The following is a 22,219-nucleotide window of genomic DNA, read 5'->3' on the forward strand; positions in this document are numbered from 1 at the left end:
TCTTCCCTTCGTAATTGGAAGTGTATCACTCTGGATATACACTCTTGCCCAAAATTATATCACACACGCTTAAGTTTGAGCTAGGCTGCAAGTGAATCAAAACTATACGACTCGATTTTAATTTAAATGATTCAAAATACGCAAAACTATTTATATAAGTATACTTACAAAAAAAAGACAAGTAAATTATTCACATTCATTTTAGATAGTGAAGTATATTTAATCGTAGAACGTCTTATCAGCTTTATGCGTAAGGTCACAAGTCGAATATGACTGTATGTGATAAGAAAATTATATAAACAGTTCAGTTTTTGTGAACAGCTTCTAGTCAATACCACATTTTGTTAATTTTGATAATTTTTCCATATTTAAAGAAATGCCAGTGAAATAATTTCAACACAATATTTATGACAATGGTATATTTTCAGTACACTTTGTATACCCGTTACCCATAGGGTAGAAGGGTATTATAACTTTGCGCCGGCAGGAAATATATGTAACAGGTAGAAGGGAGCATCTCCGACCCTATAAAGTATATATATTCTTGATCAGCGTCAACAGCCGAGACGATCTAGCCATGTCCGTCTGTCTGTCTGAATCCTGAATGTCCAGCAATATTGTGTCCTTTAATTAACCAATATTATATATTGGAAAAGATTAACTTATTCAAGGCAGAAAATAAAGTTTTTGCGTAGACACAGAAATTTAAAATTTTATTCAAAATTTTTAATTCGGTTTATGTTTGACATCTAAATTCAATCTTTTATGAAGAAGTCAATCTTTAAATATTTTTTCAAAGCACTGCAAAGTTGGGTACCACTCTTTGTGAGGATCAGAGTATGCTTCTTCACTCTACTGAAAATACAAAAAAATTCGAATATATAAACATATAACTTATAATATATATTTTTATTTTAATAATAGTATTAATATTATTATTATTATTAATATTATTATAATACCTTCTTTCCCAATTGCTGAACCCAAGGTGGCAGATCCGCAACAAGTTTCGTATTTGGCTATTGTCTCACGTAATTCCAATATCTTTTGTTTATTATTATCAGTTTTCGATTTTAAATTCTTTATTTCATTCTCCTTTTTGACGATTTTTGTATTAACGTTCTTAAGATCTTCCTTATTATTTGAAAGGATTTGTTTTTTTGAATTATAAGATACTTCATTTTGGTGCACTTTTTCATTTAGTTCTTGAATAGTTTTATTCATTTCAGTGATTGTACTGTTCAACTTATTAATTGTTCCGGCTTTGTCTTTATTTAAATTAATTTTGTCATTTAACGCAGTTAAGTTTGATTTCAAATCGATCTGTAATATTTCAATTGTATTTTCTTTTAAAGTCAGACTTTTCTGAGTATCGTTAAGATTTTTAATAATACACTCAACTAGATTTCTTTCCTTGTCAAGATTGTCAGATTTACTTTGCAAGTCACTTTCTAATTTTTCGATAGAAAATTTCATATTTGTTGCTTTCAATACACATTCATTTGAGAGTGTATTTTTTAAATGTATATCTTCTTTTTTATGTTCAATTAATCTTCGTAAATCGGAAAAATGTTTTTCCCATTTTCTTAACTCTTTTTCAAAGTTTTCGACGGTATCGTTAATACAAAATGTTTTTCCCAATATTAATATTGTTACGCAAATTAAAAGATTTATTTTCATTTTAAAAAATTAGTTTGCGTTTGGTTTACTTAGGACACACTGGACGTCAACACGAATCGGAACAGAATATGTTACTAAAATAGAAAAGATTACTCGTGACAGTTCTCTGTCGGTATTCGCTGATGCTCTCTCTGAAATATTGGCTTATCATCTAAAAGCTTCGTGTTATTATGTATGATTTTATATAAATGTATGTTAGCAATTTTTCCATTATAAATGTAGAAATTGGGTATATAAGACTTGTGTGAAACGGCATAGCGATATAGTGATTGTAAATACATATTTATGTCTTTATATTTTGGTTCGAAATATATATGACACACCTTAATATTTACAAGACACTTCTTTGATTTTTTCGAAGTTGGCTTGCTGTGTGAATTATAATATTGATATTGGCATTAATTATTAACATCAATATCAATATCGCTATTTGGGGACGATGAAATCAATGGACACTGAGTCTTTAGCAGCGAGGCACCTGTCAAACCGTAGCAGAGCAATCTTTAAACGAGTATACAAAATAAATATAACAATATTACCTAATCAAAGGGTATTTTTGGTTTATCGCATACTATTAAATTCAATATATATAAAGAAAAATATACCAAGATTGTCGGTTTTTTGTCATATTGAATTATTTGTCAAACTACTTCTACAATTTTTAAGAATCCGAACTTTCAAAAATCATGATACTGATATGTTCCAAAAATATAGACTCTAGTTTGAAAACGACGAGTGCTTAATTCGATTATTTTCGATTGGAAAGGGCTAAGTAGGAAGTTGAATTCAAAGCTCAGCGCAGTGTGTGTTTACATAAAATATTCGACGTGTACATTTCCCCAGAACACGGCTCATCTGCTGTGTTTGATTAGAATATGCGATTAGTAAGATCTATTTAATTTAATTTAATTTTCGTTATTTATATTCATTGGAGAGATTCAAGGTTAGATAAATATTTATAAATATTATTTGTGATATGTTTTTATTAACGCTAATCACATAAGTGTAATATTTAAAGTAAATCGCACACTCGCTCTCTTGCTTGTTTAAATCAAAATTTGCTTCCCAATTTCTGGAATTTCATTTTGTATTTCTGAAATATGACCTGTAATATTTGAAAATTTAATTTTTGCCTATGACATCACAACGTTTAATGCACACCAACAACGATAGGAAAATCAATATTCTGTTCTACAATTAACATAGATTTCCAAACAGATTTGCATATTTAATAGAGCAAATGAGATTAATTTAAAGTCAAACATGTACATAAAGAAAATGTAAACTTTAATCAAAATTTTCTATTCGTTTGGCTATTGGAATCAAGAAGTTATCAACATGTTGTTATTATATTTATGAACTAAAATTACGTCTTCGAAGCTGATAGTCTATTTGGTCGTATCATTATTTGAACTGATTTCAGATATCTCTCAGTATTGCCATACCAGAAGATGCCCTCCTTGCTCTCATAGCCATTTTTCAGATAGCGTCCATTCAAGTTACTGGAAACACAATATAAACATTGATTAATGGAGTGTTGTTTGTATGTAATTAACATAAGGTTAACTTACGCTAATGCACAATCGCTGTACCACCAGGCGCCGTGTAGAGTCTCGGCACAATTTTCGTCAACATCACTGTCGTTGTCCCGATCATAGGAGCTAAACTTTTCACCCACGTGTTCGCTTAGTAAATCTTGGTCATCCTCGTTGCCTGACCATGTACCCAGAGAATTAAGTGAATATAATTCTGTTTCGCTGCCCACTGTGAAATTGTCGTATTTCGCAGAAAATGTATATCCATTGAAGTCCTGGCATTCAATGTAAATATCTTGTTGCTCAGCTACTGTCATGTGATGCAGCTTTTCTAATCCAATAAAGAACTCGTTCTGGAGAACGCCGAATCCATTTCGATACTCAGTCCAGTTGCGATAGAAATCAACGTTGCCATTGATGCGTCTTTGAATGACAGTCCAGCCAGGACCATTGACTTTACCATTACATAACACCTCGAAGGCCCCGACGCCAGATACATTTATGATATGGACATCAGTCGAACTCCCAAACATTTCGCAACTGGTGGCTATGCAGCAATTCGCATAGGAGGTGAATGAATTATTTAATTTAAATATCGTATTTTCATCTGAGTTAATTTGATTTATTAATTCGGTTATTTCGTTATTCTTTTCATCAATTGTTTTATTAGCTCTTGCAATATCTGCTTCACATTTCTTAAGATCTAAATCTACGGTAGTGAGATTATTTTCAGTTTGACGGACCTTTTCATTGAGTTCCTTAATGGTAGAATTGAGTTTTCTAATTTTATTATTCATATTATTAACCATTTCTATGTTGCCATTCAGTTCGTTTATTTTATAATTTAAAGCTGTTTTATTTGATTTTAAATCGCGTTCTAATATCACAATAGTCTTTTCACTTAAAGCCAAATTATTTTCGGTCTCATTAAGAGTTCTATTATTATCATCAACGCGTTTCGATTCTTTTTTAAGAATTTCGGTTATATTTGTCAAGCCACTTTCTAAATTTGTTTTGTTAAGCTCCAAACTTTTTGCATCTGCAATACATTGATTTAGCTCTTTAACCTTGAGAGTCTCTGTTTTGTTTAGAATGCTAATTATTTCTTTTAAATTGTCCAACTTGAGTTGAGATGCTATTGAAATTTTGTCATAGTTGACGTCATTACAATATGTTTTTCCCAAAAGCAATATAATGACGAATAGTGCAAAATGACTTTCAACAATCATGTTGAAGAGATTGCGTTGAATTTACTTGTGACACACTCAAAGCAATCGCGAGAACTGAATCTGTTCATTGCAGACATTGAATATTAAAATACAAAATATTTTTCGTGAGTATTCTCTGTGGCTCTCTTAAAAGCTTTGATTAATTGTGTTTTAATCTATATACAAATATGTGTATTCCAAATGTTAACAGTGTATGTGTAATGAGATTATTAGTTATGTTTAAGAGTTTGTCTGTCTTAGTATGTGAATGTATTGTAAATGCTCTTAGAGCTTTATAATGTTTCAAGTTGATTTTAATTCATTGATATTATTAATGAAATCCTTTTTGGTATCAATGGTATTGTTAACAAACACCTTCGGAACTTCATTTAAATTTAAATGTGAAATTTTAGTTAAGCTTATCAAAAAGAAATCTTTTAAAATGTATGAGAGATCAACAATCTTTTTAGTTTCTAAAAATTAGTTTAGGAGCTTTCAAAAAAATTGATTGTAATGTTTTCATGAACATTTATACTTCAAACAAGGTAGTTTATAGCCGTGGACTCTTTTTTGTGTTCTTTTCTTTCTATGTACACTGATTAAAAGTTGAGAGCGTTTTTCTGAAATCGAAACTAGAAATCAGTTTTTATTTTTAAGTTCTCAACCTACATTTACTATATGACACTTTTAGAATATTGACTTAAGCTTCGGCGGCTTCCTAGGTATTTATATATTTGTAAAAACAATCCAGTTTTTGCAAATTACAAAAATTATTTTTATTATGAATGTGTATATATTATATTTCATTATTACATTTTATTATTTTGATCTTTCAAAACTTTTACTAAAACAGGGAAAAATAGATTTAATGTTGTTGGTACAAAATACAGCTTGTTTTTTGTTATGTTATTAGGTATATATATCAAATAAGCTAAAGTCGAACAGAGGTTCGTGTCATTACATCAAGTAAAGACGCGATTAGGGAAGTCCTCATATTTAGATACGTTGATTGTGTTGTGGTCTTTACATAAATTTTAAATTGTTCTTAAAGCTCGCCAATTGGCAAATGAACTATCGGAATGTTGTGTTCATAACTTTTTCGCATCCAAAAAGTACTGTTGCATGTCGGGATGTGCCCCGATGTATCCGAGCAAAATATGTTCACCGTGTCGGATTAAAGATATCTGTAATATTTTGTATTTGTCTTCCGATAGTTATACGAATATAATAAGGCGTCTTTAGGAAACTATTAAAGGGCGTGAAAATTAAATTAAATTAAATTTTATCATCACCGATTTAGATGATTATTGTGATATGCCAAGGGAAAACAGCAGAAGTGAACTATTTCAAGGTTAAAGTTAACATAAGTCCAGTGAACAAGAAAATTTAATAATAAGGAAAATAAAATTTAATTCATTAAAAAGAAATTTAATAAGATGAATGAATTTCAAATTTGATGGCCTCTATACTCAGTGTGTACAAATGATTTTATGCATTGATATTATAGAAGCAATAAAACTAATAGTTTTAACTAATCAAACAAAAAAAAAACACAGTAGCCTAAAAATAAACCAAAAACCTACAAACAAAAAAGAATAAAAATAAAATAAACATGCAGAAAGCTTTATTTGGTATATTTAGATTTAAAATATACCCTAGAGTACAAAATACTCAAAATATAAAACAATGGAATTTTTAAAATAATTTCGACAATTTTTATTCAACCAAAAATACTGTAGTTATTATTGTCTGCACCAAAAATCACTCTAGATAGCTAGACTAAATTTCCTTGGTTGTTGACACTGATCAGGATATATATATATGTATATATATACATTATGGGGTCATAGATGACTCCTTCTATCTGTTACTTACGTTACCTTTCGGCACAAAGTTATAGGATTTAGGGAGTACTTTATGGGAAGTGGGTATAAAGAGTTCCTCACTTAAGTCATTTGTTTGCCACTTACTTAAAGCGAACAAGAACAAGAAATTAATATTGAAGTATAATATACCAATTTTATAGCACAGGTTAATATGGCAGGAACTTTTTCTCTTACATCGAAGCTCAGCTTTGACTTTGTTAGCAAAGCATTCGTTTCGTTGACGAGTTCATAATTGTTTCTTAGGCAATTTGACTGACTAATAAGGCTCAATTCGACCATTTACTGAGCTTCATTGTCATGCATTTATTTAGTTTAGCAGACTTGGGTGTATTTTACTATGACCTGAAGGCTGAAGGAAAAAGTTAAAGAATTGCACATGTAAAAAACACGGAAGCAAATTCATTGGAGGAGACTGATTTATGCGTGACCGCCATGCAAAATGCGAACTGCTTAATTTCCGCTCCCGACAGTAATCGACCATAAGTCTGTCAGTGAAAGCAGCTGTCATAATATCCCCGTTGCCCTCTTTCTAGGGAGGAAGTGAGCTGGCTGAGGTAGTTTGTTAAGGGGGCTGCATGTCCTTTAGAGCAAAAGGTAAATAAACTGCGATACGGCTCGAGGCTTTATGCATAATTAGCTGCAACTAACATACAACACAAACTTGCCCCGTTACGAAATTTGCAAAAAAAAACTTTTAATTTATGCCGTGAAGTCTCGACCCGTCTCTCTCCCTGTCTCTCCCCCACTCCGTATGTGTGTGTGTGCTGTTGACTGGCTCGAAGCTAACGGTAGCATCAGCTAGTTTGCCGTATAGTTTGCCTAACGTAAGTAAACATATTTTAATTTGAGGTTATGTTTACATGCCTCTGTCTCTCTCACTTTCCCCCTTCTCACCCTTTCGCACTCACTCTCTTTTACTTTGAATGTATGTTTACTACGCTTGAAGTCACACAACATCAGCAACAACAACAACAACAACAACAACAATAAGTGCCACAAGAGCAACCTTACCTAACTGCATAATTTCCAAACAGGAACTACACATTGCTGCAAATAATAATTAAACAATTTGGCCAGCAAAATATATAAACCGAATCGAATTGTATATTCTTTCCAGTAAAAATACAAAAAAAAATATATTTAGGAGAATGTTGCAGTCAAGTATGTAACTCAAGTAAGAAATCTGTAATCGAGTCGTTGTAAATCGTTGTAAAATATCTTTTTCCCATTTTTAATAAAAGCAAAACTATGCGAAAACTGTATTATACATAACAATTTTCAAAATTATTAAACGAAAAATATGAAAATATATATTTCAAATATATCGATACATTACTACATTCAAAATATACCATAAAATATAACAGATTCTCAATCAAAGCAAGACGCAAGAGCTGCAGGTGCTGTAGGCAGTAATAAATATTAAATATAAACGAAAAAATCATAAAATATACCACACATATCGATATACTACAACGATATTCAAAATATACCACAAAATATACCAAATGGTCAATCAAAGCAATAAAGATGCAACTGCTGCAGGTGGTTTAGGCAGCAATATATATTACAAGATAATCCGAGAAAAACTTCGTATTCTGTTATGTTAACACTTTCAATACAAGTAAAACTATTTGTAAGATTTTGACCGAAAAAAAATGTATCACAAATTCAAAATTGTGTTGAGCAGTGTAACAGAGCATGCTGAGCTTGGTTGCGTTTCCGTTCGATTCGGTTCTGTTCAGCTCACCTGAACCATACCACATAGCCATGTATATTATCGGCTGTGTGATATCAGACACAAACATAAATGCAAACAATAATATTTGCTTAAAATTGGTTACGCCCTGGACATTGTGGCAACACGAGAAAATAGGCAGAAGCTTTGAGAATGGTTTGAGTTGAGTATGGCCAAAAGAAATAAGAGCGAGCATGTGTTTTACATGGCTATGACTCTCGTGACGGTGATGGCGATGGCGACTACCCTTTAGCCAATTGGCGAATGTTGATGACGTTGGGGTTAGCTGAGGCAGCATACGGGAGACAGGAGACAGGAGACGATAGGCAACTGGCGACATGTTTGCTGTTCAATCAGTCGTTCAGTTTATGGTATCCACGGACAGAAGAGAACTCAGCCCATTGACAGCCTTCTGTGTTGCAACTTTACAGCCTTGTTTACTTGCCGTGGCTGCAGCAGCAGCTTCGTATTGAGTCCGCATTGCGTATACGCCGCGTGCCCATTTTGCACCTGACATTTTTGTGTCGCTATGTTGCCAACTCTGGTGCTGCATTTTATGCAAATGAAGCCAAATATTGTTATAGGAGCAGCATTCTGCTGGGGCATTGTGCCCCATGTTGCTGCCACGTTTTTGTTTGCAGCTACATACTACGTGTTTACTCTAGTGGCCACACAAGAGCAAAGCGCACTTGCCGCTTGTCGCTCGCCGCATGATTTTCATGTATTATTTGTTTTGTCTCTCATGTTTTATGTTTTCTATACATTGGTATCTCAGCACAACACACATTCATATACTTCTTGCATGGGGCATGAAACTAAATCTATATTCTGTTTATTTTTAGGTATCTTTGTTTATTCCACAAATTAGAATTAATTTATATCTCATTACAATAGAATTGGAAATATTGGGCATATGTTTTATATATAGACAAGAAATGGTAATTATTAAAAAATTTTTGTATAATTCATTAAATAAATATTCATATTCTCTTAGAAGATTCCTATTTCATTAATTTTTTGAGCAGATGCATACACCTCAACTGTGTAACTGAAATCTTTCTAGATGTGCAAGTTAAATTAAAAACGACATATATAGTACATTTCTTTTTTTTAGTATTCAGGCCAATAATGACTTCATCGTTCATGTTTTTACACATTAATTTTTAACAAAATATTTGTATACATCTTTTGCTGGTCTCATTTGTAGAAAAAATACAAGTTATTTTATTACGAAGTAGAATCAATTGTATAATATATGTACATATTATTATGAATAAAATTAATTTTAAATTTAATTTACATAGTTTTGTATTTACGTAAACATAAACTGACAACTGATGGTAATTTTCTAAATTAATGCGTCTGTTTATGTTCATCAAAATGAAAATACATTTTAAAATAACAGATGTAATTTGACATTTATTGCTTATCATTTATGAAACAACTAAATATTGGTTAACTAACTCAAAGGCCAAATTAAGTTAATTAAAGATGTCTATTTTATTTTATATATATTTAATCATTTAATAAAATGTCCTTTTGTAAGTTTGACATCTATATTTTTAAATGTATCAACAGCGGCATTGTGAATTTTCAGGCTCCTTAAAATGCACAAATAAAAACAAACAAAAAAAAAATAGAAATCCTTCATCAATTGCTATTGATCTTTCACATATTAAAGTTAAATATAATTGTCTTTTTAATTCTTATTATATTTATAGATCGGCAAGTATTAAATTTCCCTAAAAGCTATTATTTTTTATATTATATTAATAACCTAATAAATATTTTCCACATTATTTACGTACTATTAAACACAATTGTTTGTTTGCTCGTCAACTAATAATTTTATTTATTTTCAATAGTAAAGGCGCCGCCGGGAGAAGCTCAGCGAGAAACAAATAAAGTTTTAAGCTTTCGCCCGTGCTGGAGTTTTTAATTAATGTATTTGCAAGTGCACTTTAGGCCACTCTGCACGTCCATTTGGCTCATAGCATATTTTCCGAAAAGCCTATGCTGAACTTTTCTCTGACTGCCACCGTTCCTCCTCTCCCCCTCCTGATGTTGTTGTTGGTTGCATGCCCCTTGCTGCATTTGGGTGGCGAGTAGTGCTTTTAAAATGCGCATCATAAATGCATTCATTTGTGACACTTGATGTAATTTGTTAGTGCCGTAATTACATAAAAGTGCAACGGCCAAACAATCACACACTTAAAAGCTTTACTGCCCCGCCTCCCGCCTCGTACCTCTCACCTCGCACCTCCCACACATCGCGGAAGAAGGCGATTGCAATGCATGCGTGTGTACGAAATCGCATTAAAATTAATGTAATTTACAACAATGAACATTAACTTAAATTAGCGATGAAATGCAACACTCAACGGCAGATGTGCAGTCTGTGGAGAGAGCAGGGGGGCGTAGGCTAGGAAACCTGTTAGGCGTGGCATGTGGCAATGCAGTGCGTATGCCGCACAGTTATGTTGATCGTGTCGAATGTCCCGGTGTGCCGCTGAGTGTGGCATGTGTGGCATGCAGTCACGTGCAACCATCTCCGTCTCTCTCTCTCTCTCGCTCTTCCTCGCTCCTCAATTTGCCACAGACGTTGTCTGTGTTCAAAAGCTTTTGTTTCCCAAAAACGGGCGCCAAGGAAACAAATCATTTACACACAGTCCCCTCCCCACTCATTGCTGCCCCAACAAATTAACGGCTATAAAGCGTTTTTGCCACTGGACACAGGACACAGGCCTGCAAGGAGGAGGAAGAGTGAGAAGGGGGAAGAGCGGAATGTGGTTTGGTTTTCGGGGTGGTAAATTTACGAGCGGCGTCCGCTTTGCGATGCGATGCGATGCGATGCGAGTTGTCTGCATCGCCCCAAAAATTATAGCGCACATAAATTGTTAAATGCGAAATCCTTTGATTTTAATTACGTCGAGAATTTTTATTGCCCCCTCCCACCGGAAAGGCGGATGCGAAGGACTTTAGCGCAGCTTTCGCCGTTTCCGGCATGCGTTTGCTTCAATTTTCCTTTGTTTTTCTCTTGTTCTCTTGCTTTGGCTTTTTTTCCTGATATACTATATAAAATTATACTTTTTTTTCCAGTAGCATCTAGACAGGCAAATTAATTTTAATTGTGGTTTGGCTGTCGTAATTAATTGCAATTGAAGATAGGTGCAAGCAGGACGCATAGAGAAAGTCGAAAAGAATAGGAGAAGAGAGAGAGAGAGAGAGTTCGGATATGCTCCTTTGTTGGCCTATCAAAACAAATCAAATGAAACGCATATTTCTGCTTCAATTAATCAAATTAATTGAAATTTAATGAACCTAATTGTTAAGACCCTAAACGCAACGAACTTCAACTAACAACGCAAGCTTCCAGGTAACAACGAAAATATGCAAAGCGGAATCAACGCGCACTTACAAAATGGCCGCAAATCAAAGGCGGCCGCTCGGCATTTCCTTTTTTTGATTGTTGTTGTTGTTTTTGCTGAAAAGTTAATAAAGTCGACAGAAATACAAAATGGCCACGCGCCCGTCAACGATTCCCACAGGACCCACGCTCAGGACCTCAATGGAATTCATCGCTCCAGATGCCTTGGCATTTATTTGACTTCCCCCTCCTCCCCCTTCCATCCAGCTATCCCCCTCTCCCACTCCACCTAACATCAACGGTCTCTCTTTCAAGTGCTGAAGCATTTTTTCAATTTCTTGTGATTTTTAGTATGGCCAACAAATGACAGACTCAACATTTTAACAACGTATTATGGCTAAGCAGGATAATAACACTTGGGTTTCCTTTGCGTATGTGTATCTAACATATATACTATATATGTAAGTATGTCTGTGTGTGTGAGTGCGAGTGCAAACAAAGCTAAAATAAAGATACTTCCGTCCCGTGACCAGTGACAAGCACTTTAGTTGCGGCAAGCGAACAATGCCAACGTCTTCTGATCCAGCTAGAGATGACACATTAGCGGCTTTCAAGCTAAAAAAATTAATTGTCTTTGGTCACTTCACTCTACTAATGCTAAAAATCGTGAAGTAAACGTAAAGGCTTTTTATTAAAACAGAATCTCACTATAATATTACATTTCAAATTAATCTTTTTTTTAATGTGAGTGATATTAATTTAAACAACAGAACAGGTTATACTTTTGAATGTAATCTAAAAAGTCCTAATGTTTTTTTCGTAATCAATTTTCCTAATTTTTGTCATATATTTTAAATTATACATATGTTATTTCCAAAATAAATTCTTAAAACTATATGTGGAGGTAGAATTGGATAATAATTATATACCACTAAAGGAAATTGCGTCTTAGGAAATATTAATTACTTTTTTTTAACAAAAGTTATCTACTATTATATGTTTATTTTTTTGATTTTTATTATTTATTTATGAATATGTATTATTATATTATATTATTTTATTTTGTAAGCTGCGTCAATTTATTGACAAATCATTCTTCACTTCTTTAATTGGCTTGTTAAACTACGCAAAGTTTAGCTGCTTTTGGCCAAATTTAACAGCTAGTTTGAAGCTGAGCGATTTCGGCGAATCCCGCAGCGAATGTCCTCTGGTAAATCTTAGTTGATGTCCGTTTGTTTGTGTTTTTTATGAGCTGCCATGACAAGGACGAGCAGCAGAAATAACAGCAGCAGCAGCAGGAGTCCAAGGAGATATGGAACGCAGTGTGATGCTGGTCAACACTACACAAATTGTTGCTCTGACCGTATCCGTGTCCTTTGTGTACTGTTCTTGTTGTTGTGCTTCAATTTTTTGTGTTTGTTGTTGTTGTTGTTGTTGTTGTTGGTGGCTGCTGACTCGTTCATTGTGTTTGCGCCATAAATCGCTTCCGTTTATGTTTTAGAGCCACACAATGGGCCAAAGTGCGAGCTGAGCCAGAAGAAGAAGACGAAGAAGAACCAGAGACAGCAGTCAACAAAATGGAGGCCATGACGTCGCCACTGACGTCAACTGCGACGCTGACTGCAGCGTCGCTGCTGATCACAAGCGTAAACAATAAAGTTTAAAACAACTAAGCCAGATACAAAATGTTCTACTATGGGGGACGACTCCAGCGATGGAATTTCATTTCGCATCTGTCTGTGTGTTTGTTTTGCGTATGTGTGTATGTGTGTGTGTGCGTGTGTGTTGGTGTGTTTGTTGTGTCTATTTTATAGCAAGGGCTCGCTTCACGCTCTTGACCATGTGACCAGCAAGCCGTGTCAGTCATTTTGAGCGCCGTTACGCTTTTGTGCCCCTCGAAAGAAATGGCCAGCCCTCAAACAATTGGAGAGAGAGTACGAAAGAGAGAGAGAGAGAGAGAGAGAGAGAGGGGGCAAAGCTGAAGAAAGAAATCTCATCTTTGTTTGCACTTAGCCCCAAGCAGTGTGTTGTCCTGTCTTGTACTGAAATAAAATAAGTTAGTTGACGGCAACGGCGACGGCAGCAGCACAAGCAGCAGCAGCCAACATCCTGTCCCAGGACACAACGCACAGCTCATGTTGACTTTTCCTATTTTAAGTCCGTTTATTTCTTTTACACTTTGCTCTTCTCCCTCTTTTCCTCTTTTCCTCTCCCTCTCTCTTTTTTCTCTTTTGTCGACTCCTACACTTCCGGTTTGGCTGCACAGCTCGCGTTGTTGTAAAATGAAAAGTTTTCCACTCGCCTGCCAAGTGGCAAGCACAATGTCTGCCTGCCTCACTACCTCTCTCCCCTCTACCCGCTCCACCACACCATTCCTTCACCCACAACAGCAACAAGAAGAACACGACAAACAGCCAGAAAATGCAGTTGCTTAGCCAAAGTTTTAATGATCCAAGAAGAGCTGGATCTTGGAAACCAAATCTCATTGAGAGAAATGTAAGAAAATCCCAAAAGAGTTTGAAAGAATGGCAAACAAAAATTCATTTTATAGTTTCTTCAATAAAATTTAAGATATTCAACTTTATTTTAAAATATTTTTAGCATTAAAATGTTCATTAAGCACATCTGTAGTGTCTTTGTATTTTTATTCCTAAAATATATTTTATAAAAACATTAATTTATTCTGGTTTTTTTTTATTAATAGACATAATATTACAAAATCCATAACTCTATCAGAGCTATAACAGTTTTGAAAAAATACATTTCAAGTTTCTTAAATAAAATTAAATATATTAAACTTCTGTTTATTTTTTAAGTGTTAATTTCCATTAAATATCTACTCTTGCTATGTTAAAATTTAATATTGAAAACAAATTTTTTTTTATTTAAAGAAATAAAATTTAAACATGAAATTAGTTTGAAAATAAAAGCTCCGTAGACATTATATTTTGTTTGAATGTTGAATTATTTTCCCTATATTCAAAAAATTGAAAAACTTAAGTATTAACACCAGAAAAATATATTCACCTTTTATTTTAGACCTTTTAACTTATTCACTTTTATCGATCTGAAATCGTGCAGCTGAAATCTAATCATTTACATTTATATAAGTGTAGTTTTGTTTAAGTGTAGTTGTCATGTACATTTTCAATGTCTAACTATTATCGATATTATTCAAGTAAATTCGTTACTGATTTTATTTACTAAGTAAATAAATCACACATATTGCATTAAATGTAATGTGTAAAGTTCGTTTCAAAAGTTGTCAATATTTATTTTGAACTAGTAAAAAGGTGTTTTCAATTATACTATACACAATTCAATCACCTCTCTGCTCTTGATTAATTAATGTTTAATATTTCGTAAAATTTAATGCAAAACTTAATAAACAGAGTAGCAAGTCTTTTTACCAATTTTCCTCTTTTATTATTTCTATTACACCATCTCCACTTCACCTGCAGCAGGCCTTTGCCCCAGCCAGAGTTTCTGTCAGTCTGCCTGATATAGACCCCGACCCCAAACCCCTCCACTGCCATCAGCCTCCCTCCACGGTAGACTGTCATTTCGCATGCCTTTTGACACACACCTGTGCGCATTCTCAGGCCGACCCCTTGGCTTAATGTTGTAACATACAACCACAGAACAACAATGGGTCGTGGTGCAAAACACCTTAACATACACCTCAGACACACACCCACACACACACACATAAACGCGACTCACATGAACAACTTCCACACCATTTACAGTTCATTGAATTTTCCTGATAAATACGCATAATTTGTATACATTTATGTAGAATATGTATACAACATACACCTCGAACTGAAACGAACCGAACCCTTGTGCTCAGCAAAGTTGGGTGCGTGATTTGCCGCATTCTGCTTCAATGAGTTGGCAACAGAGCTGACAGGACGACAGTCTTTGGGTCCGTCTGACTGACACTGAGACTTCGACTGCGACTCTGAATGCGGAGGAGTCTTAGAGGGAGCCTGGGAGCCGACATCGGGTTGTGCCCATAATTACTTTTAAATAAGCAAAATGTCTGCCTCATGATAAGCTCTGCTCTACCTAAGCAGCAGCAGCAGTTGTTGCTCTCTCGCTCTCCTGAGTTGCCAGCATCAGTAAAACATCAAAAAGTTTTGTACATTAAATCAAGCATCCTTCGCATTTGTTGCTATTAACAGGCAGCTGCCTTTTTCGCCTGCTCTGCTGATTTTCCGTTAATTTCCGCAACGCGGCAATCGTTGACTTTTCAACGCGACCTATGCCGCCCCCCTCCTCTCCTCCATTCCCAATCGACGAACTGGGGAATTGGGATTGAGTTTAGGGCTCCACATCGACGCGACGTCAGCGACGACGTCAAACACACTGGAGAGCCATTAGCGGGCGCTTTGGGGAGGCGGCGAATGTTATAGGGTTTTTAGTACTTTCACACACCACATCACCCATACGCCCCATACGCCCCATCAGCCCCTCAATCCCTCTCCCTCCCACACATGCTAATACACACATTTCCCTTGCCCCGCCCGGTGCTCCCTTATTGTTGAAGTCGTTGATTTTTCGCATTTCAGCCTTTTTCACGCTTCCTTCTTTCTCTTTTCGCTTTCGCTTTCCCTTTCACTGCTGCTTTGTTTCCGCCTGTATCCGGCAAGTAAGGCGATGTTGTTGGTGGCATTGGCGGCGTCTCTTTTAAATTCGCGTGAATGAGTAATTTTTGTTTACACTTTTCTAAATAAAGATTTATGTCGCGGGACGGGGTTCATGCAACAGCAGCAACAACAGCAACAGCGACACGTGCCACCTGCCCGATAATAAACCGTGTGCAGTTTATTTACGCAAATTGATTAGTTCGATTATGTCGAAATGTTGACTACTAATGCGAGAGCTTAGGTCCAACAATGTAAGGGCTAAACACCATTAAATTCTGAATTTAAATGGATGAATGCTTACTGAGCGGGCAGTTAATAGGCAATGTTGCTGCATTGTGACAAAAAAAAAAATAACTTGAGAATTTCGTATGAAATCAAATATTTTGACTTCCAAGTAATTCATTTTTATGAATTTAAAAACTTAAGTAGGCTTAGGAATTTACTTGTACGTTAATTAATTAGGCGAATTTCTTGGAATCGTTTTCTTTATTATTAAAACCGCGACAATAAGTTGCTTTATAAATATTATTATTAAGGTATGGCGAAAAACTTTAATGATTAAATAAAAAGAAATATCAATTAAAGTTTAAGTCTGCCAAAGAAGTGAAAAGCAAAATAAATACAGACAATTAATACGATTGGAAATATATAATAATATTAAGACTTGTTACTAAATCTCGGCATAAAATCAAATTGGGTATTGTATTATATAGCTCCAAATTTCTATAGTCGCTATATTATAACACTTTGCCATATCTCATTGTTTGTTTGGCAAAAAAAAAGAGTGCTGCAGTCCAATCATTGTTGCTGTGGTTGATGATCTGACATATTTTTTATTCTATATATAGGTATACTAAATATTATCTTTGGTATATTTAATATTTATTAATTTGTACTGTTTCTTTCTTACTTGTTTTTTTTTTCAAGCTGGTATCTCCCTGTCGAGCACACTTGACTATAGATTTCTTACTTGTTTTTTATTGAAGTGTCGATAAATTACTTTGAAATAAATTTTCAATTCGCTAGTTATTATATTTATATAATTTGAATTTCACTATAATTTTGGAATTACTTAAGAAAGCCAGATTTATTCAGGTTACTTTCGCATATCGCATATCGACAATCAAGCATTTAGTAAACCAGAGCTGTCTAATTTTGGAATCGAATTCAACCAATTAGTTTCAGCCATTCAAGTTCAATGATTTGTTATATTCGCTGCGATTGCAACAGCCTTGACTCTTGGCTCTTGACCCAGTCGCAGTCGCTGTCGCAGGCATTTCTATCGCCAGGTGGCATTCACATAAATATTTAATCAACTTTATCAGCACCCAAAACGAAACGAAACGAAACGAAGCAAAACAAAAACTTTTGCCGGAAAAGTGGGAGTTGAGGCGCGTGCCAGTTATTAGTTAATAACTATTTGGTCTTTTGTTTATTTATAATGCCATAATTGCCGGGACGTGGCCAATGTGTTTGCCACCTGCTGCAAATCAACCCAAAAATAGAAGTCAACCCTCCGCTTCCGCACCTCGCTTTGCCATCGCTTTGCTTTCCCTGTGTTGACGTCCATCTAACGTTGTCCATTGGGCATTGTAATTTAATGGCCGTCGCACAATTATTTTCCAATTCACAGCCCAAATAAGGACCCGTAGCAACCCAGCTGAGCGGGGTATTTGGCCAGGCGTGTTGTCAAGTTAATTTGCTCTGCTCGCACACAAACACACGCACACACACACACACTCAGCAGGTGTTGAAGTTTGGCTAATTAATAGGCACACAGATTTTTTAACTCGATGCGACCAGGCGAGCCAAGGCAGCTGTGTGGCACTGGGAACGGGCAACGGGTCACGTCGTTGGATTCAACAATGCGGGCAACAGCTGCGTTGTCGTTGTCGCTGTCCTCATCCTGCGTTTTTGCGTGTCTGGCAACGTTTTGTACTCCCAACTTCAACTTCAACTTCAACTCCAACTCCATCTACAGCTTTAGCTTCAGCTTCAGCTTTGGCTGCAGCTCAAACTGCGCGTTCCAAAGTTATTACTAATTTTAAATTTATGTGCATTTAATTGAAATTCGGCAGAGCCAATGATTGAGGCAGAGTCTGAGGCAGAGGCAGAGGCTGAGACTGTGACCCACTTGCCTCGGAACGCAGTCTGCGGTTGCAGGTCCAACACACACATATGTACATGCATACGAATCGAACATGGCAAACAAGTTGCAAACAAGTCACCAAAATCGCATGCAACATAAATTTTCGCACATTTTTTTTCGGGCCCCGCAAAGTCAATGCCAGTGCCACGAACCTGGCCACAAAACGTTGCACGAATCGCAAAAAAAGAGAAAAAAACAGTCAGCGAGAAAGAAGAATTAAACGAACGCGCATTTTATTTTTCTGCCTTGCATCCGCAAATTTATTACGTTAATTAAAATAATTCTTAATTAATATGAGGCAGCAACTGCAAAGGGGAACAGAGGATGCTGCACACGACAATAATGGTTGCCACAAAACGCCGTTTCTTGTGCCACATTTTGCAGCTGTCCGGCAGAGAGAGAGAGAGAGAAAGAGAGAGCGAGAGAGAAAGAGAGAGAAGTAGTAAATAACCCTTCTGATACCACTCAACGAGCATTGTCCGCTTTTTTTTAATATTATTTTTTTTGTCTAGTAATGCAGGGCGCATCAATTATGGATACAATGTGGTGCCAACTCCCCCCTGATAGACAGCCCAACCCCCAAGGAACTCTGCGCCCACTTGGTGAGTTTCTCATGGTGCATGCTTAAAAATGAATTTAATATGCTCTTTGCACTATTTCACTCTTCCCCTCAGCTAAGCAATTCAAGTGACAGTGGTTCAAAATACAACTGTAATTATCAATAAAATCTTAAGTGACTTTTGGATTATAGTTAAAATTGATCACTATATGGATTTATCATCAAACGGTTGTTATACTATTATTGCAAATCTCATTCAGTTGAAGGTGACTTTACATATCATTCATCCGTTTCATAAAAATTGTGAACAGGAAGTTGTAATCCACACTTTACAAGTTTGACGCACAATAAAATTTTGAAAGTATTAACGAGCAAAATACTAGATTAACAACACTCCGTTTTAAAATATAATTCTTACATACCATACATATCACTTGTGTATTGGTGGTGGATAAGTTTATAAAAGTTTCACGATTATTTAAGTTGACAAAAAGAAAAATACAATACTCACAATATGCTCTTACACTTTATTATTTATTTAAATTAAAAATTATCCTCGTAAGCTTTTAGAAATTTCAAACAAACAAATAAATAAATTGCATATACAAAATATAAAACAAAAAATATGAATTAAAGAAAAAATGTCTAAAATACTTCATGAATTTGTTAAATTCTGTAATACACTACTTAACTTTGGCGTACTTTATGTTAACTTATCTTATCTTAATATAAATACAAATAACAACAATAATTGATGGCCGCTTTCTCGGCCATGTAAACAAGTGGCTAATTTTAACAAGTCCCCAGTGATCCTCTAGGCTTCACATTGCTTAATACTTTTTTTTAAAGTTCAGAACATTCCAACAAAATGTGTTAATTAATTGAGTTACAACTAAATGCCATAGATGGCGTTATTAGCATTTGGCGTTGCCAGATTACATTTCAATATGTTTTACGGTTGCAATGCAATTAGTTCCTATTGGATTTGTATTAAACTTGAATTGCCTTGACTTCTTATACACAACATACAATAATAATAAGAATATTAACAATTCGAGTTATAGAGATAATAGTCATAAAAAGAACTTAACAAGAATATATATGAAAATAATAATTAAGAATTAGTATTTTGCATAATGAATTACGTATTTTGCCCACTGTCACTGCACTCTCAGCCTAAGCTGCACTTGTCCCACTGCCTGCTGCCACTCATTACATTATTTTGGTGTGTTTATTGTTTCTTTGCGCTGCGCCAGTTGCCGCCATCCACTGACCATGCAACGCAACAGCAACAGCAACAGCAACAGCAACGACAACGGCAGCAGGCTAACTGGCGCCCTATTGTTTCTGACCCTGCTCCTTTCCCCCCACTTCCCACTTCCCACTCCCCAGCCCGGGCACCTTGGCGACTGCTGCTGCTGCTGGCTGCAGTTTATTATGCAGCAACGCACCCCCCAATGCGGATCGGGTTGCCTCTTGTTTGCTGGCTGGCTTGCTTGCTTGCTTGCAACTTGCAGCGAGCAGACAGCGCCTGACAATGAGTTTTTAGTTTGTGCAACGGCCGCGCTCATTTCGCTGCTTATCTGACGCCGACGTCAACGCAGGCGCTGCCAATGTTTGCTGTCATTGCAAATTTTCGAGTTTGACAGCTAACAAGCACAGCCAGTGACAGAGACGTAAACGGAGACCGAGACGGAGACGGAGACGGAGACGGAGATGGAGGCAGAGTTTCAGCTCGAGCCGGAGCCGGAGCCAGAAACAGAGACAGAACTCTGACTGTGCTACCTTCTGCCCTCTGCCTGCTTGACGCACAGCGTCTTTACTTAAGTGGCGCTACGCATCAACATCACCAACAACGACAACAACGACAACAATAAGCTGCCCCATGGTCGGTTATTAGCTGGCCACTGCTTAAGCTGTACTGAGTGGTTGCCCATACGTTGTCCGTTCATATGTATATATGGTACAGAGTGCTTCTTCCTCTGTGGCTCTGCTCTTAATGATGTCCATCCAAATGGTACTATGGATCTTTTGTTCAACTGGCGTATGAGGGAGTTTGGTATTAGAACTTATTAGCAATGAACCTGTCTCGCGTCTATTGTTGAATTCCTCGCTGCTGCTGTCCTTCAAGTGCTTCTTCTTCTACTTACTGCACAATGCACGCATTTAATGTGGACTTGTCTGTTTTTGTAATAACTAGCAAATAGTAAATGATTCGGTCAAAATGCTGCAGCTACAGTTGTTTTATGAAATTCTGTCTAGCTCTATAAAAATGATCAAATAATTTAATTGGTTTTACTTATGTTACAAACTCTAGTTATTTATAATTATAGGAGTACATTTTAAATTAAAAATTATCGTAAGAAGTATTTAATTGTTTTCATAAATACAATAAAATAAATTACTTACCACATAAACTACAAATTTCCACAACTTTATTATTTCCATTATTTTATTTTATTAAAAACATTGAAATAAAAGTAATTTTGTTGAATAATAAAATCATCTTAATACAAGTATGTTTATCTCATTATCATAATGATATTATCAATAATACCCACACCTATAGAAGAGTATTTTAATTTTGTATGTAACAGGCAGGAAAAAGCATCTCCGGCACCATATTTATTTATTTAAAAGGTTAGTTATAATTAAAATTAATACTAACACTATTGGTAAAGCAATGACAGCGAAGGCCTTCATTTTATATTTATTTTATTATATATTTTTGACATCCGGGACGATATATCCATTTTCATTTCTGTCCGTCCGTCTGTTTGTCTGAACCTAGATCTCAGTGACTTTTTCGGCAGCACTTGTAATAGAGTACACTATTCAAATTATTTGCTTACAAAATACATTAAAAATACTTCATGATTTTATTATAAATACAAAAATTAAAAGGTTCTTAAATTAGTGACATTCCGTTTTGATAAGAAAACTATGTTTACAATTTTGTATAGACTTAACATTTTTAAACATAAACATATATTTACACAATAATACCAATTCACCATTTACTAATATTGCTTAAAGTTTTTTTATAGTATAAAGCAAAAACATTTATATCTTAAGTGTTATTAAGTTAAAATATGTATAAATGTAAATAATCGAAATGAAATAATGAATAATTTCATTATCGAAATAGAATTTATTTATATAAAAAACCAATTTTTTATGTAGCGAAATATGGCATTTTCAACCTAATTAAATCAGTAAGTTTTGAACAATATTAAATAGAACCTTTTCAGCTTGAATAAGGAAAATGTTGAAAATAATTGCTTTTTAATGCATAGTTAAAATTAAATGCCAAATAATTGTCATATTTTTTTTTAGGTTTCAAAAAAGAAACTCTCATAAATAAAAATCGGGAAATTTCTCAATTTTTTTAACACAAAATAAAAGCCTTGTAGTTGAAACTCATGCCCCACATAAGTCGCGTTCG

The 22,219-nt window shown here is 35.0% G+C and overlaps 1 protein-coding gene and 1 long non-coding RNA gene across 2 annotated transcripts; both read right to left on the bottom strand.

Annotated features, from left to right (window-relative positions):
* Positions 1-692: 692 nt before the first annotated feature.
* On the bottom strand, positions 693-1,795 carry LOC132790831 (uncharacterized). Its single transcript, XR_009632835.1, has 2 exons — positions 963-1,795; positions 693-855 (listed from the first exon to the last, which is right to left on the bottom strand). It is a non-coding gene; the product is annotated as an uncharacterized LOC132790831 (long non-coding RNA).
* Positions 1,796-2,946: 1,151 nt separating this feature from the next.
* LOC132789772 (angiopoietin-related protein 7-like) lies at positions 2,947-4,507 on the bottom strand. Its single transcript, XM_060798029.1, has 2 exons — positions 3,252-4,507; positions 2,947-3,182 (listed from the first exon to the last, which is right to left on the bottom strand). Exons 1-2 carry the CDS (start codon positions 4,442-4,444, stop codon positions 3,047-3,049), a joined length of 1,329 nt encoding a protein of 442 aa, XP_060654012.1. The 5' UTR covers positions 4,445-4,507; the 3' UTR covers positions 2,947-3,046.
* Positions 4,508-22,219: the final 17,712 nt, after the last annotated feature.

The sequence above is a fragment of the Drosophila nasuta genome, chromosome 3 (assembly GCF_023558535.2).
Source record: "Drosophila nasuta strain 15112-1781.00 chromosome 3, ASM2355853v1, whole genome shotgun sequence".
Lineage (NCBI taxonomy): Eukaryota > Metazoa > Arthropoda > Insecta > Diptera > Drosophilidae > Drosophila > Drosophila nasuta.

Bases quoted from the DNA above. Each gene is read 5' to 3' on its own strand.
- LOC132789772 (XM_060798029.1), bottom strand. From the start codon at position 4,444: ATGATTGTTGAAAGTCATTTTGCACTATTCGTCATTATATTGCTTTTG. The intron at 3,183-3,251 runs GTAAGTTAACCT...TTGTGTTTCCAG, and splicing joins TACAGCGATTGTGCATTAGC to TAACTTGAATGGACGCTATC.